This window comes from Cetorhinus maximus, chromosome 13 (genome assembly GCF_964194155.1).
Source record: "Cetorhinus maximus chromosome 13, sCetMax3.hap1.1, whole genome shotgun sequence".
Classification (NCBI taxonomy): domain Eukaryota; kingdom Metazoa; phylum Chordata; class Chondrichthyes; order Lamniformes; family Cetorhinidae; genus Cetorhinus; species Cetorhinus maximus.
The window spans coordinates 44,949,365-44,967,708 of record NC_135891.1 but is presented as its reverse complement, the minus strand read 5'-3'; the positions used below and the strand labels follow the sequence as shown (position 1 = coordinate 44,967,708).

The following is an 18,344-nucleotide window of genomic DNA, read 5'->3' as shown; positions in this document are numbered from 1 at the left end:
TCAATGTAAATGTAGTCATTCTGAAAATGTGTGTAACAGTGCTGATATTTATTCTTTTGATCTGTTGCAATAACGTTTCTTCTGAAGTCCTATTAGGATTATCCTACTTTTTTTAATTTGTTCATGGGATGTGGGTGTTGCTGGCTAGGCCAGCATTTATTACCCATCCCTAACTGCTCTTGGTCAACCACAAGGACAGCAGATTTCCTTCCCTAAAGGGCATTAATAAACCAGATGGGTTTTTACAACAATCAGTAATGGTGTCGTGGTCATTGGCAGTCTTTTAATTCCAGATTTTTATTGAATTCCACTTCTGCCATGGTGGGATTTGAACCCAGGTCCCCAGAGTACTTCACTAATCCAGTGACAGTACCACTATGCTACTGCCTCCCCTAGATATATTGTATAATCAAGGCTCCAAAGTTTTGTTTCTCTCAGTGGATTTTACATAAAATTACATAAAATGTACTGCACAGAAACAGGCCATTTAGTACACCTGCTTAATGCAGGTACTTTTGCTCTGAATGGGCCCCTCCCACACACTTCGTTTAATCCTATCAACAAAACCTTTTTTCCTTACTGTGCTTATTCTTCCCCTAAATTCATCCATGCTGTTCACCTCAACTACTCCTTGTGGTACCGAGTTCTACATTCTAACAGCCCTGGGTAAAGAACTTTCTCCTGAAATTCCCTATTGTTTTCTTGGTGACTCTTATATTTATGATCCTTAATTTTGGTCTCCCCAAAAGTGGAAACTACTTCTCTATGTATACCCATCAAATCCTTTCATAATTTTAAAGGCTTTCATCAGGTTAACCATCAGCCGTTTCTTTTCTGAGAAAAGTGCGCTAGCCTGTTCAGTCTTTCTTAATAGTTATAACCTCTCAGTTCTTTTTGATATATTTTGCACCTTCTCCATATAATTTTTGTATATGGAGACCAGAATTGTGAACTATATATTAGAGAGGGCAGGAGGAGGTTGGCCTCAACTCAACTGCTGCTGAAGCTCTCATCCATGCTTTTGGTGCCATGGTGTCAGTTGTGACTCCGCTAGTAGCACTCTTGTCTCTGAGTAGAAAGCTGTGGGTTCCAATCTCACTCAGAACTTGCGCACAAAAATCAAGACTGGCAATCCAGCACAGTACTGTTGGAGGTGATGTTTTTCGAATGAGACATTAGACTGATGCCTTGTCTGCCCTCTCAAGTGGATATGAAAGATCCGATGACACTGTTTCAAAGAAGAGTAGGGGAGTTATCTTCGATGTCCCGGTTAATATTTATCCTTCAATCAACATTGCAAAAATAGATTCTGATTATTATCACATTGCTGTTTGTGGGAGCTTGCTGTGTGGAAATTGATGTTTCCTACATTACAACATCGACAACACTTATTAAAAAGTACACCATTGTCTGTAAAGAAATTTAAGATGTCCTGCATTCTGAAAAGCACAATATAAATGCAAGTCTTTCTTTTCTTTTTGTTACCTGCATGCTTGACTATTCCAAAGCTCTCCTGGCCACCTCACAATTTCCGGCCTCCTGAGGTTGAGCTTATTTAAAACTCCGCTGCCTGTATCCTAACCAGCACCAATCCCTGTTCACCCATCACTTCTGTGCTTGCTGACTTGTATTGGCCTCCAATCCACAAAGAGCTTGATTTTAAAATCCTCAGTTTCATATTCAAACTCTTCCACGGCCTCTCTCTATCACCAACCTCCTCCAGCCCTACAAGATCTCGGTTTTCTCCTCTGGCCTCTCGTTAATTCCTCATTTGCTTCACCCCATGTTGGCAGCCATGCCTTCAGCTGTCTAGGCCCTCCACCTCTCTTTGCTCCTTTTAAACCCTCTTTAAAAACTTGACCAAAGTGATAGATTTTAGTCACCTACCCTAAAAGTTCCTCTTTGGCTTGGCTTCAGTTTTTGACTCTGTTCCGTGGAATTGGTCTACTGTATTGAATGGAAGACATACAATATTGTAATTGTATAGAGCCTTGATGAGACCACACCTGGAGTATTGTGTACAGTTTTGGTCTCCTTATCTAAGGAAGGATATACTTGCCATGGAGGGAGTACAACAGAGGTTCACCAGACTAAGCCCTGGGGTGGCGGGACTGTCTTATGAAGAGAGATTGAGGAAACTAGGCCTGTATTCTCTAGATTAAGCATGAGAGGTGATCTCATTGAAACTTACAAAATTCTTATGGGTTGTGACAGGGTGGATGTAAATAGGATGTTCCCCTGGCTGGTGAGTCTAGAACCAGGGGACATAATTTCAGGATAAGGTGTAGTCCATTTAAGACTGAGATGAGGAGTGTATTCACTCAGGATGGTGAATCTTTGGAATTCTCTACTGTAGAGGGCTGTGGAAGCTCAATCATTGAGCATGTCCAAGACAGAAATTATAGATTTATAGACACTAATGACGTTAAGGGATATGGAGGTAGCGCGGAAAAGTGGCATTAAGGTAGATGATCAGCCATGATTTAACTGAATGGCCTACTCTTGCTCCTATGTTCCTAAGACTGAAGCAGGAAAATCATCTATACGATAGTGCCCCTGTGCTCCCAAAAATGTACCAGATGGAATGCATCCAAGAGAATATATTAAATATAATTTTATTATAATCTATCAGATCAAGCTCCCAGCTATCTGATTGACTGTTTTAACCAGCCAGGGGAGGGTGGTCATGGCCCACGTTGGTACCAATGACTTAAGTAAGAAAGGGCATGAGGTCCTGAAAGCAGACTTTAGGGAGCAAGGAAGAAGATTGAAAAGCAGGACTTCTAAAGCAGTAATCTCATGATTACTCCCAGTGCCACGTGCAAGCAAGTATAGAAATAGGAGAATTGAGCGAATAAACACGTGGCTGGAAAGCTGCTGTAGGAGGGAGGGCATCAGACTTCTGAGGCATTGAGACCAGTTCTGGGGAAGGTGGGACCTCTACAAACCGGATGGCCTACACCTGAATGGAACTGGGATGTTGGAGGGGGGTAGGGGTTTTAAAATAGATATGGCGGGGAGGGTGGGAATCAGAGCAAATTCAGAGCAGGGAACAGGAGATGGAGAATTAGTGAGTGACTCTGAGAGACACAAGCAGCACAGGTTAAAACATGTACAGCACAGAAATTTGGCAGTGTTAAAAGGGTATATATGTACATGCAAGGAGCATAGTAAAGCCGATAAGCTGAGGGCACAGACACATGGCAGCATGATATCATCGCTATAATGGAAACTTGGCTTAAGGAGGGGCAAAAATGGCAGCTCAACATCGCTGGATATAGTGTTTTGAGGCAGGATAGGGAGGAGGATAAAAAAGGTGGGGGTGTAGCATTATTGGTTAAAGAATCAATTACAGCTGTGAGGAGGGATGATATACTAAATGAACCATCAAATGAGGCCATATGTGTTGAGGTCATAAATAAAAAAGGGGCTGCCGCACCACCAGGAGTGTACTATAGACCCCCAAATAGTGGAAGGGAGTTAGAAGAGTAAATATGTAGACAGATTCCTGAGTGCAAAAACAACAGGGCAGTAATCATTGGGGACTTCAATTGCCCTAATATCAATTGAGAAACAAACAGTGTGAAGGGCACAGAGGGCCTAAAATACTTGAACTGCATTCAAGAGAACTTTTTTAGCCAGCACATAACAAGACCAATGAGAGGGGACACAATTCTAGATTTTGTCTTAGGAAATGAAGCTGGGCAAGTGGATGAAGTAGCAGTGGGGGACCATTTTGGAGATAGTGACCATAATGCAATTAGATTTAGCATCATTATGGAAAAGGACAAAGATAGAACAGGAGTAAAAGTTCTAAATTGGGGGAAGACAAATTCAACAAAGTTGAGAGGTGAGCTGGTGAGAATGGACTGAATACAGCTATTAGAAGGAAAAACCGTTGGAAGGGGAGTGGGAGGCATTCAAAGGTGAGATTCTACGGGCACAGTGTAGACATGTCCCCACAAAGAAAAAGGGTGGTACTGACAAATCTAGAGCCCCCTGGTTACCCAGAAGCATACAGGCCAAGATAAAGCAGAGAAAGAAAGCTTATGACAGTCACAAAAGACCTAATTCTGTAGAAAGCCTAGAGGAGTATAGAAAGTACAGGGGTGAAGTAAAAATGGAAATTAGGAAAGCAAAGAGAGAATACGAAAAAATATTGGCAGGTAAAATCAAAGAAAATCTTTAAAGATGCCTTACCAGTATATTAAGGGCAATAGAATAACTAAGGAAAAGGTAGGGCCCATCAGAGATGTACATGGTAACTTGTGGATTGGTGCAGAAGGTGTGGGCAGTGTTCTCAGTGAGTTCTTTGTCTCTGTCTTCACTAAGGAGAAGGATGATCACAGAATCACACAGTGCAGAAGAAGCCTTTCAGCCCATCGAGTCTGCACCGACACGTGAGAAACACCTACCTAATCCTATTTACCAGCACTTGGCCCATAGCCTTGAATGTTATGATGTGCCAAGTGCTCATCCAGGTACTTTTTAAAGGATGTGAGGCAACCCACCTCCACCACCCTCCCAGGCAGCGCATTCCAGACCGTCACCACCCTCTGGGGAAAACAGTTTTTCCTCACATCCCCTTTAAACATCCTGCCCCTCACCTTGAACTTGTGTCCCTTCGTGACTGACCCTTCAACTAAGGGGAACAGCTGCTCCCTATCCACCCTGACCATGCCCCTCATAATCTTGTACACCTTGATCATGTCGCCCCTCAGTCTTCTCTGCTCCAATGAAAACAACCCAAGTCCATCAAACAACCTCTCTTCATAACTTAAATGTTTCATCCCAGGCAACATCCTGGTGAATCTCCTCTGCACCCCATCCAGTGCAATCACATCCTTTCTATAATGTGACCAGAACTGCACACAGTACTCCAGCTGTGGTCTCACCAAGGTTCTATACAACTCTAACATGACCTCCCTACTTTTGTAATCTAATGATGCAGACATTCTAGTTAAAAGGGAGGAGTGTTTAATATTAGATACAATAAGCATAGTGAGAAAGGAAGTACTGGAGGGACTGGCATCCTTGAAGGTGAATATATCACCAGGGCTAGGTGGATTGTATCCCAGGCTGTTGAAGGAAGCCAGGAAGGAAATGTCAGATGCTCTGAGGATCATTTTCCAATCCTCAGGGTATAGGCGAGGTCCCAGAGCTTTGGAGATCTGCGAACATTTGTAGCATTATTTAAAAAGGGTACGAGGGACAGGCCAGAAAACTATAGGCCAGTCTGTATGTCTTCGGTAGTGGGCAAATAATTGGAAACAATTCTGAGATACAGGATAAACTGTCACTTAGAAAGGCATGGATTGATCAGGGATGGTCAGCATGGTTTTGTTAGAGGAATATCGTCTCTTGTTACCTTAAAAGAATTTTTTCAGGAGGTAATGAGGAGGATTGATGAAGGTAGAGCAGTGGATGTTGTCTACATGGATTTCAGTAAGGCATTTGACAAGGTCCCACATGGCAGACTTGTCAGGAAAGTGAGATCTCATGGGATACAGGGGAAGGTGGCAGGTTGGATCCAAAATTTGCTCAGTGACAGGAAACAAAGGGTAACAGTCGATGGATGATTTTGTGAATGGAAAACAGTTACCAGTGGTGTTCCACAGGGCTCAGTGTTGGGGCCCTTACTGTTTGTTGTATATATTAATGACTTAAGACTTAAATGTGGGAGGCATGATTGGGAAATTTGCAGATGACACAAAAATTGGCCGTATAGTTGATAGCGAAGAGAAAAGCTGTCGACTCCAGAATGATATCAATGGTTTAGTTGAGTGAGCGGAGAAGTGGAAAATGGAATTCAATCTGGAAAAGTGTGAGGTAATGCATTTGGGGAGGACAAACATAGCTAGGGAATACTCAATAAATGGGAGAATGTTGAGAGGCATTGAGGAAGTGAGAGACCTTGGAGTGCACGTCTACAGGTCCTTGAAGGTGGCAGGGCAGGTGGACAAGGTGGTCAAGAAAGCATATGGAATGATTTTTTATTGACGGGGTATTGAATACAGAAGCAGGGATGTAATGATGGAAGTGTATAAAATGCTGGTTAGGCTACAGCTGGAATTTTGTGTACAGTTCTGGTCACCACATTACAGGAAGGACATGATTGCTCTGAAGAGAGTGCAGAGGAGATTTACAAGAATGTTGCCAGGGCATGAAAATTGTAGCTATGAGGAGAGATTGGATAGGCTGGGGTTGTTTTCCCTGGAACAGAGGAGGCTAAGGGGTGACCTAATTGAGGTGTACAAAATTATGAGGGGCCAAGATAGGGCAAACAGGAAAGATTTGTTCCCCCTAGCTGAGGGGTCAATTACCAGGGGGCATAGATTTAAGGTGGTTGGTAGAAGGGTTAGAGGGGATATGAGGAAACGCTTTTTCACCCAGAGGTGGTGGACGTCTGGAACTTACTGCCTAAGTTGGTGGTTGAGGCTGAAACACTCAACACATTTAAAAAGTACCTGGAGCTACATCAGAAGTGCTGTATCCTGCAAGGCTATGGACCAGATGCTGGAAAGTAGGATTAAAATCAGCACCTGGTGTCTTTTTTCTCTTTTTGGCTGGCGCAGGTATGATGGGCTGAATGTCCTCTTCCTGCACCATAACTTCTATGGTTCTATAGATATGAGGAAAAGAAAATTCCAGCTCCCTTTCAGCCATCATAATGGTTTATGTTTCAGTGGCTATGTTCAGACTTCAAAAGTTGCAGATTTAGGAAGATGTAGGTCATAGTTACCTCCACAGCTGAACTGCGCGCATTCCCGCTCTCTCAAGCCATCCGCCTCCCTGAACATATCATCAGTATTGTCACAGTTAAAACTCTTCCAGTTTTTCTACACACCTCATGGTTTCTGGACCTTGGTCTTTGCTTGCTACTCTTCTACTTGTTCTTGGGCCTCTTCTTCAACCTACAAGCAACATTCCAGAATATATACATTTTACAGTCAGTTAGAAATAAAGATAGCTGCCTTGGGAACTTATAGGAACTCATTGGCACACAGCCCTTTAATAGGGATCAGAAATATGATGTTAAAACTTGAAGCCTTCTAGCTTGATAGTCATAATGGAAGAAACATCGTTTATTATAAACAAATAACAATCAAAACCAACAAATGTCAATACAAATAGTAAATCAAAGCTAAAATAGATTTTAAAGTAGGCTGCGACCAACAAATGTATTTTTTTGATGTAATGAAGTCGGGGGATGATGGAAATGTTGTTATTATACATCTACACTTTCAGAAAGTCTGCGCTTAAATTGTGGTTAAAGTGAAAGTTTGTAAAATCAAAAAGCTGATTTTAAAATGAAAATAAAACTGAGGGTAGTTGTCAATGCCTGCCGTTTCTGTTTGGCAGCTGCAGCAACCAAGAGTCCAGTAATGGTGCTGTGAATGATATTAACAACCTTTAATGAGGATATTGTAAGTAGAATGAATGTAAGTGATATAAGGTTGTGTGAGAAAGCAGGATGATGGATAAAAACGCAGTTTAGGGAGATTTAGACTTGGCAAATGCCTAAACTAATATTGGAAGCCATTTAGTATAAGTTTAATGCAATGCATACTGTTCCGAAAGTAGAATATGTAAGTGTGTGAAGTAGGAAAAAGATTTAGATGTGTTAATTGACCTTATTTTGATGCTGTGAAACTATATATAGATTATTGTAATCAATTTTGGATACTGTGCTTATGAAACTACATTCAGGAGCAGAACGGTTCAATATTTAGAGATTATTACGATCCCTGTTGACGCCAATAACTTTTTAGATGAGATTGGAATTCCCAGTGACTGAGTTAAAGGAATCGCATGACAAGATTTCAAGTTTTAAGACTTTTACTGTAACAAACAAACTAAAATCAGCATTGACTAAACATTACTCGGTAGGCAACTAATACTCTAAACTACTGAAAAGATATCACTTATTAGTTTCTTATGATCAATAATCCCACGCCACATTTATACATTACTTGGCACTCTTCACAGAATTATAGTCTTTACATGAACCAGTCCAAAGTAACTCCCAGCTTCTCCCCGTTTCGCTGAGTGGTACTGTCCAGTGTCTGGCAAAAGTCGTTTCCCTCAGTCTTCTGAGAATCGCCGAACTGACTTCCAGCAGCAAGGCCCATTCCAGTGATTCATTCTTCCAGCTTCAGCAGGGTGAATCTTCCAGTGACCTTAAATTTCCATGGGTTCCATCTTTTCAACCAGAGATCATTTGCCAAGTCTAAAACTCTGAACTGCATTTTATCCATCATCCTGCTTTCTCTCACAACTTTGTATCACTTACATTCATTTTACTTACAATAACCTCATTAAGGTTGTTATATTATTCACAGCATCATGGGTAGAGTCTTGATGGTTGCAGCTGCCAAGCCTGAACGGCAGCTATTGACAGGTACTCCCACCTGAATTTTGCCTGGTAGCTAACAGAGAACAGTCTTTTTGCCTGCTGTCCATAGCAGCAGCATGTCTGTCTGTCTACCCCTCTCTTTCTCTTTCTCCAGGGTTTCTGAGTCAAACTGCTGAGAGTCTTTAAATTTACACAAAACCAAGCCAGCTGATTCCAATAAGGCTTGACCTGGGCTCCCTGTCCCCATGGTAACCAGACCACACAGGCATATCGTCAGGCAGAATGAGTAGCGGGTCATATGACCCTCTTCATTACTCCTTTTTTTAACCTTGAATTAAAGAGACAGTTTAAAACATAACCATCTTGTGATGTCTAGCAGTCATAACAAGATAAACTATGAAGAGAAGCAAATGGAGCTTAGTTTCCTCGAGGGAAAGATTGGATTAAAAAGAATAACTAGGATCGTATCTGAGAGATGTTCTAGTTTCAATTGCTTGACGACTTGTTTTCAAGTCTGTAGAATTGATCAATGAGAGAGAATCATCACTTATTTTTCTCTTTAGCCCCAGATCCACCAACTCCAAACCCCATCTTTCAAAGCTAACTTGCTTTGCCCCTATTTTTATACCCTCCCCCTTAATTGCAATGCTTAGCATTGGGGCATAGAAGAGAGACTATTTGTTTCTCAAAATGAAAGAGGCCTTTGTCTTAGTAGACTCGATGCTTAATGGGTCCAACCAATACAGAGCAGCAATTAACAAAGGCAGTATGCTGACTATTGAAACAGTAGCAGTTATGATCAGACTACAGTGCATTGCTCATAGCACATGCTGAGTACTGTGTCTAATTCTTGTCATTGTGACATTTGAGTGCTGGAGGCAGTTAGTGCAGAGCCACAACTTTGATAATTGGGACAGGATTCTCAGCTCCCAATGGGAAAAAGAATGGAGGTGGGCGGGTATGAAAACCTGCGCCATTGATCAGTGTGCCAATTTGAGAGCCCCCATCCCACCCCGGGCCATTTTTTCAGAGGCAGGATCAGCGGCCAAAGGGCTATCTGCCCAAAGAGGGTAGTCGATTGAGGATATTTAATGGCGTATTAAGGCCTATTGTCAGAAGCCGACTAGAATTTTCTACCCAGCCTGCGGGCTCCCCTGAGTCGTCAGGGACTAAGCCGACTGCTTGGAGGCAGCTTTCCAGCAGCAGACCAGTGAAGAAGCACTCCAAGCAGGCTTTGAAGCCTTTCCCACTTGCCTGACTTCAGTGCACTGTGGAGGAGTCCCTCCACAACGGTGGCCTGGCTGAGTCCATTTTTTAACTTGAAAGTTTATAAGGTTGGAGAGAGGGCACCACAAAATAGAGGCACCCTCCCTCCCTCTCTCTGTGATGAACTGCAGGCCACTTCTCCTTCTGAGCTGAAGAACCTCCTATCGACATTCCCCTTAGAGCCCGCTCACTCTCCTTAATTGGACAGTGAATCTGCCCTGTGGCCACTAATTGGCCAGTTCGGGGAAATCAATGCCAGGTGACTGTTTCCCCACATGGTGTAGGCTTGTGCCTGCCCCCGACTTCAATATTCTGACCCAAAAGGTAAAATCCTTCCCTTAGTGTCAAAGGTCTGAGTTATGAGGAAAGACTAGAAAGACTTATGCTTTTCAGCACTGAGATTTTCAAAGTGATTAAAGAAAGTAAGATAGCTAAGAGTATGGAAAAGATACTTCTGGAAAATACTTCAGCTAAATTGTGAGACCAAGACAAAGAGACCCATTTTCAAATTGGTATATATGGGAAATTCAGGATTTGTGTTAATACATGGAATAGACTTCCAGATAGAGTAATAGAGGCAAAAAACCTGCAATTTCAAAAATAGTTGGATGCTACAATGGTTCTGGAGGGATATGACTTTAGGCCTTTTACTGAGATGGGCTGAATTGCTGTGCGCATGTCCTCATCTGTAACAATCTTGTGAAGATGATGGACTAAATTTCAGTGATGAAGTAAACTGGATGGGCTGAATGAATTTTCTTAACCCACGTTTACCTGCATTCATTTGGTAGAAATGATTGAATTTTATTTCAACAAAAAAGTCAAAAAGTTTCCGACTTGATTATTAGCGCTGCTGTCATTCTTTGAAATATCAAATGCAAATTAGTAATAGCAATGTGAAAATAAGGTACAAATTTACTTATGGATTTTTATTATTTTTCTCCTTTTTGTCATCTACCAAAAAACACTAATTATGTTTACGTACATATTTTGCAGTGGGTTAATCTATTTCACTGTTCTATGTTTAAATCTGGTTAATTTATTCAGCTGCTAAGTGTGGAATTTAAACAAACATTGACTCCAAATTCTCAAAGTTAATGAAATTATATCACTTTGTTCTCGGCTTGTATTTATTCACTATGTTCTTTAATGCAGCCGAGGAGCAAATTTCGTCACTCAGGTTTTGTTGAGGCCAGGTGCTTCAGACTTGACAGGTAGCTTCAGGTAAGAATGCGGTTTAATATCTGCTAATCTACATTTGTGTGGGTGTAATGCTATAACTTCAGGGCATGTAAAGGAGTATATGTATTTATAAAACCACAGCCAAAAATACAATCTTCCTACTAAGATCCATGTTCAGATTAAGCAAATTGTGCCTACTGTATTGGGAATGGTGAAGGATAACATTTAACCTTTCTTTAATAAACATAATTTGGGACTAATCTTCCAATACTTAATTTTGTATCCCACTGATCTTGCAGAACAGTTAGCTGACATGCATCTGACTCTTATTGTATATAGCCGTAGGTTTCTGGTATGGGTAGAGTGGAATGACAGAAGATTTTTGTATCAGCATTTTTACTATGTACACTCGTGTAAAAGTTGAAGTTTTGAGACCAATTTTTAATGCCAAAATTCATGGGGTCGACTTTTAGTGGGCAATGTTTTTGAGGGGTTGCTGTGTGTACTTCATTTGGGCCTAAATGAAATCTAAAAAAGAACATTGCAATGGAATAAAGTAAAAAAAAATCAACAACACTAAAGAATTCATATCATCTAACATTTATTCACTCATTTACTGGTACTCATTGTAAATGTATAAATACTAATAAAAATGAAACCGAAAGCATTAACATCTCCAGGATTAAACTTTGGTTCGAAAATTTTTTTGGGCTTTCATCTTTTTAAAAAAAATCCAAGGATCAATTTTTACATCAGGTATATGAAAAATTAAGTTTTTTTTGGCTGAAAATCATGGAGTTGACTTCTACGAGATTGAATTTTGCACTAGTATATGCAGTTTTTTTATTGTGCATCAGTTATCATCCACTGTGTGTATTCAAGTTTAAACTATTTGATTCTAAATCTCCTCTATACATTATATTATGTGTAAAGTTAAGCATCATGAATTTTTTCAGCACTTTCCACTCATTTTGGTTGAACTTGTTCTTTTGCAAACATTGAAGCATTGTAGCCTAACCTAATCCTGCCCTTCACATGAACACTAAACGCTTCCCAGCAGGAGGTCAGTAGAAAGGAATCAGAGGAGTGAACCCTCGCTGATTTCTCTCCCCATTCCATCCCACTTTTCTAGCTGGGGCAAACTGTACTGTCCTACCACTGCCCGAACTGAGCCGAACTCTGTTAATATGAAAAGCAAATCAAAAATTTAAGCTTTCTACTCTGTGTGGCTCAGTGCGATATCATTTTTCTCGTGTTCATGGGATGTGGGCGTCGCTGGCTAGGCCAGTATTTATTGCCCATCCCTAATTGCCCTTGTTCAGAGGGCATTTAACAGTCAGCCACATTACTGTGGGTCTGGAGTCATATGTAGGCCAGACCAGGTAAGGATGGCAGATTTCCTTCTCTAAATGGCATTAGTGAACCAGATGGGTTTTTCCGACAATTGGCAATGGTTTTGTGGTTGCTATCATACTTTTAATTCCAAATTTTTATTGAATTCAAATTTCACCATCTGCTATAGTGGGATTTGAACCTGGGTCCCCAGAGCATTACCCTGGATCTCTGGAAGACTAGTCCAGTGACAACCATGCTCTGCATTTTCCCATGAATTATTTCCTCAGTATTTTGCTTCTGGAGATGAAAGGTATACATGCTACAGAATAGCACTTTAACAGTTGTATTGCCAGTTTTGGATTAGAAACTGGAGGAAACACAGGAGTTGTACTGTTTTTTCCTTCAGTTTCTGTTTAGAATGATGCATTTAAATAAGGCTAAATGTGTTTGTATCCATAGATTATACAGAAAAGAAGTACTGCAGAAACTGGTTGAAAAGTGTGTATCGAAAGGCTATGTCTTTCAAATGGAGATGATCGTTAGAGCTCGCCAGCTGAACTACAGTATCGGGGAGGTATGAAAATGAGTACCATAAAATAAATCTAAAAATTAATTTCTGAGAATCAGCTGTTCTCTATTACAAAATGTATCATTGCTATGGAACATAATGTAATGACTAAGGTAAACTTTTTGAGAAAAAGCTTGATGAAATATAACTAATGTTTCAATGTATGTCTGCTGCACTGTCTTCAAAAGATAAAATGGGGGACATTACAATTTTTCTATTGTTACAGATTTATTTTTAATACTGCCATTTATGGTACATATAGCATACCAACAAATTTGTTTTCCTAGAAAATTAAACAGTAAATTAAATACACACAGTGCTTGTAACCACACCAGCATAAAATATAGATAGGTTCAACTTCTGATTTAAAAAAAACATTTCAGATATAGTTCAATTGTTACCACTGCCAAATGTTTGAGCATACTGGAATAGGCAATACAAAAAGGAAAGTCAAAATTTGGCTGGGATATCCTGCACAAAATAGAAAGCTATTTCTCTTTTTTTAATAAAAACCTCACTGATTAGTAACTAAGAGGAAGGGTCATGCTCGTGAAATTGTAAATGTTTTTTTAAAACATGTCACTACAAACTGGGCCTGTCCTTCCACATCCCTTTTTTCTCTGCTGCCAACAAGGTAAAATTATACACTGATTTTTTTTGTGTCTCTTATGACCTTTTCCCCTTTTATCTGCATGTCTCTTTAAAAATATATATGTAATGTACAAATATTAAAAAATAAATAGGAGCAGGAGTAGGCCATTTGGCCCCAAGAGTCTGCTCTACAATTCAACAAGATCTTGACTGATCCATCTACCTCATCTCCGCCTTTTCGCACAATCCCTTAATTCATTTATACCCAAAAATTTATCAATTGAATATGCTCAATGACTGAGCATGCATTGTATTCTGGAGATGATAATTCCAAAAATTCACAACCCTTTGAATGAAGCAATTTTTCCTAATCTTTGTCTTAAATGACTGAATCCTTATTCTGGGTCTGTGACCCTATGTTGTAGATTCCCCAGCCAGAGGACACATTTTTGCAGCAACTACTTTGCCAAGGCCCTTAAGAATTTTATATGTTTCAATTAGATCACCTCACATTCTTTTAAACTCCAGGGAAAATAGGCCTGGTATACTCAATCTGTCCTTATAGGAAAATGCTCTCATCTTAAAAATTAGTTCAGTGAACCTTTGTACTATCTCTAGGGCAAGTATGTCCATTTTTTGGCACACTTATTCCAGGCGTGGCACAAAGACCTGTATAATTGTATTAGGATGACTTTATTCTTGTATTAGGACTTCTTTATTCTTGTACTTGAATCCCTTTGTAAATAAAGTTAACCTACCATTTGCCTTCCTGATTTAACATGCAGGTAACAGCAAGCACTTTGTGATTCAAATACATGGGCACCCAGTCCCTGTGGGTGCAAACAGTTCCCAGTTTCTCACCATTCAAAAAATATTTTTAGTTTTTGCACCAAAGTGGACAACTTCACACTTTGCCACATTGTATTGCAACAGCCATATTCTTGCCCGATCACCCAACTTGTCTATCTCCCTCTACATCCTCTTTGCACCCTCCTCACCACTTAGTGTCCCACCTAGTTTTGCATTGTCAGCAAACTTGAACGTTACACTTAGTCTCCTCAACGAATTCATTAATATAGATTGTAAATAACCTGAGGCCCAAGTACTGATCCTTGCAGTACCCCACGAGTTACAGCCTGCCAACTTGAAAAGTCCTGATTTTTCCTACTCTTTTCTGTTCCTTAATCAATCCTCAATCTATGCTAACATTACCCCAATCCCATGAGTCCCAACTTGTGTAATAACCTCGTGACACACCTTTTTGAATGCTTTTAAAAATCCAAATACACTACATCCACTGGTGGATGTTATCCATCTTTCCAGTTACATCCTCAAAAAGCTAACAGATTTGCCAAACGCTATGTGTCAAGCCTTTCATAAATCTGTGTTGACTCTGCTTAATCACATGATTCTCCAAATGCCCTGTTATCACGTTCCTAATAATAGATTGTAGCATATTACCTTCAACTAATTGGCCTATAGTTCCCCATTTTCTCTCTTCCTCCTTTCTTAAATGGCAGAATTACTTTTGCTACCGTCCAATTCTTAGGGATTCTAGATGATCAAAACCAATGTGCCATCCACTATCTTTGCAGCCAACTCTTAAAATCCTCAGATGCAGTTTGTTAGGTCCAGATTTGATGCTACTTAATCCCATTAATTTTTTCAGTTCTTCACTAATACTAATTTCTTGAAGTTCCTCATTCTCACTAGACCCTTAGTTCCCTTAATTCTGGAATGGTTTTTGTGTTGCCTACTGTGAAGACAGACGCAAAGGCTTTGACTTCACTCCTGGGTTTAGAACTCCAACATTAAACATACCCAATGTCTGGAATTTTCTACCCCAGAGAGTTGTGGAGGCTAGATCACAAAGTATTTAAAGAGTAGGTATATAGATTTTGCAAATATTGGGGAGTTCAGGGTTATGAGGAGCTGGCATGAAAGAGGAGTTGAGGCCTGGAGCAGATCAGCCATGATCTTATTGAATGGCGGTGTAGGCTTAAGTGGCCTACTCTTGCTCCTATTTCTTATGTTCTTATGTTTCTTGGTCCCGACCCCGCATTGTGTCGGCACCAGATGTCAATTTTTGGCAATGGGCCAATTAGTGGCTAGGGAACGTGCTCACTCTGCAATATTAGGCCCTCCAGCTCTGCGACATTGGTAGCCCCACTTCAGAGGTGGGAGCTGCCGATACATGTAAGAGAGAGAGAGAGGCCGCAGCTGTGGTTATCTCTCAATTGCGGCCATGGGGCAGGGCAGAAGGGCAAAAAATTATAGATGGAGCATTGCCCCCTCCACCTCTTCCCCCTGGATTGCTGTTGTCTTTGGACCTTAGAAGTGGCAAGGGGGTGGTGGCAGCATCAGAGTGGCTTTAATAGGCTCTTGATTATGCCTGATGATGTTTCCGCCCCTGAATCAGCATGCTCCAAAATGGCTCGGTTGTGGGTACATGCCAGCAGACCAGTGCTAGCCAGTATTGAGAAATTGCGGGTCCGTTCAGCTCTGCGACCATTTATAAATTGAGCTCCAAGTGTTTGTTTAATGTCTTTTCCTTATTCCCTATTATATTTTCATCCAATTCTGCCTCTAATAGGCCACATTTACTTTCACTAACCTCTTCCTTTTTATGTACCTAAAGAAATGTTTGCAATCTGATCTTCAGTCTCTTGTTAGTCTATTCTCATTTTCCTTCCTTACCAATTTTTGGTTCTCCTTTGCTGAATTCCAAAATCTTCAGACATACTACTTTTTTTGGCAATATTATAAGCCTCTTCCTTTGATCTAATACTATCTTTAATTCTTCTCATTAGCCACAAATGGTCCATTTTTTTTTGTTGATTTTGTGCCTTAAGGGAATATCATTTTTTTTTGCAAATTATGATTGATTCTTTAAATCCTGGCCATTTCTTGTCTAACATAACTTTAAATGTAGTTTCCCCAATCTACCTTAGCCAACTTGCCCATGTGTAGTTTGCTTTGTTTAGACTTAAGACTCTGGTTATATCGTTTTCAAACTCGATATAAAATTCTGTCATATTATGGTCATTCTTTCTAGAGGCCCCTTCACTACAGTTATTAATTAACTCTTTCTCATTGCATCAAAGTAGCTTGTTCCCTAATTGGTTCCTCGACATACTGATCAAGAAAACTGTTTGGTCAGCATTCCTAGAACTCGCCCTCTACACTGTAAATTTGGTTTGCCCAGTTTATACAAAGATTGAAGTCTCCCATAATTATTGTAATACTCTTATGACATGAGCCCCTTATTTTCTGATTCATACTTTGCCCTGCACTAACTACTGTCAGGGGGCCTATAAACAATTTGCACCATTGTTGTTTCCTGCCCTTTTGTTTCTTATCTCCACCCAAACTGATTATACTTCTTGATTTTTTGAGCTGAGATCATTTCTCTCTACTTTCTTTATTCCATTCTTTGTTATCAGGGCTGCCCCCACCCCACCTTTTCAATTTTGCCTATTGCTTCTTGTAAGTATCCTGGAATATTTAGTTCCCAGCCTCGGTCACTTTGCAACAATGTCTCCATAAGGGCTACTAAATCAAACCTATTAATTCCGTGTGTACTATTTATTCACCCAATATGTTGTGAATTCTTTCCATGGACATATAAATTTTTTTCTGTCTTGCTATCCAATATCCATAGGCCAAAACTAGCTCCTACTTCTGTGATGTCACAGATGTAGCTGCTCCTACTCCAGTGTTGCTGCAGTATTTTACTTCATTAGCTGATGTTCCATAACATTACTTCCAAACAAAAATAGAAAAATATATTATATATAGTATAATATAAATAAAAACAAAAATAGCTGGAAAAGTGCAGCAGGTCTGACAACATCTGTGGAGAGGAAGACGGAGTTAACGTTTCGAGTCCATATGACTCTTCGTCAGAACTAAAGAAAAATAGAAATGAGGTGAAATATAAGCTGTTTGAGGGGGGTGGGACAGGTGGAGCTGGATCAAGGGCCAGTGTTCGGTGGAGGCAAAGAAGAGATTGCCAAAGATGTCATAGACAAAAGGACAATGGGGTGTTGACGGTGGTGATATTAGCTAAAGGATGTGCTAATGGTGGCATTAAGGGTAGAAAGCAGGATGAGCAAGTGACAGATGGCCCTAGTGGAGGTGGGGTAGGGGGAAGGGATCGAAATGGGCTAAAAGGTGGAGTTAAACAATGGATGGAAATAAATTTTAAAATAATAATAGAAATAGGTGGGAAAAGAAAAATATATATTACAAATATATATAAATTATTAGCAAAAAGGGGGATCGGAAAGGGGGTGGGGATGGAAGAGAAAGTTCATGTTCTAAAATTGTTGAACTCAATGTTAAGTTCGGAAGGCTATAAAGTGCCTAATTGGAAGATGAGGTGCTGTTCCTCCAGTTTGCATTGGAGCCACTGGAACATTGCAGCAGGCCAAGGATGGACATGTGGGCATGAGAGCAGGGTGGAGTGTTGAAATGGCAAGCAGACAGGGAGGTCTGGGTCATGCTTGCAGACAGACCGAAGGTGTTCCGCAAAGCAGTCACCCAGTCTGCATTTGGTGTCTCCGATATAGAGAAGACCGCATTGGGAGCAGCGAATGCAGTAGACTAAATTGAGGGAAGTGCAAGTGAAGTGCTGCTTCACTTGAAAGTAGTGTTTGGGCCCTTGGACGGTGAGGAGGGGGGTAGTAAAGGGGCAGGTGTTGCATCTTCTGTGGTTGCATGGGAAGGTGCCATGGGAGGGGTTGAGGTGTTGGGGATGATGGAGGAGTGGACCAGGGTGTCCCGGAGTGAACGGTTCCTACGGAATGAAAGATATATATTCTTTGGCATGATGTGATTAAGTGATATTACCCTTGAATCTGTAGTGGGGTTTCAGCTTTTCACCATTTAAATGATGGATTAAAGGATAGAGAATTGTATATGAAAGTTTTCAGATGACACGTTTAGGAGGCACAGTAAATCATGTAAAAAGGGAGCAGGAAGCTCCTACAGTAGATACACAGCCTGAGTGATGGGCAATGTTAATACCAATAATTGTATGTTGAG

At 40.5% G+C, this 18,344-nt stretch overlaps 1 protein-coding gene across 1 annotated transcript in view; it reads left to right on the top strand.

The window, feature by feature from the left end:
• dpm1 (dolichyl-phosphate mannosyltransferase subunit 1, catalytic) overlaps positions 1-18,344 on the top strand; it is a 79,326-nt gene that overhangs the window by 51,933 nt on the left and 9,049 nt on the right. Inside the window, exons 7-8 of the mRNA XM_078555348.1 lie at positions 10,778-10,846; positions 12,599-12,713. Coding sequence (XP_078411474.1) covers positions 10,778-10,846; positions 12,599-12,713 — 184 coding nt within the window. The remainder of the gene's footprint in view (positions 1-10,777; positions 10,847-12,598; positions 12,714-18,344) is intronic.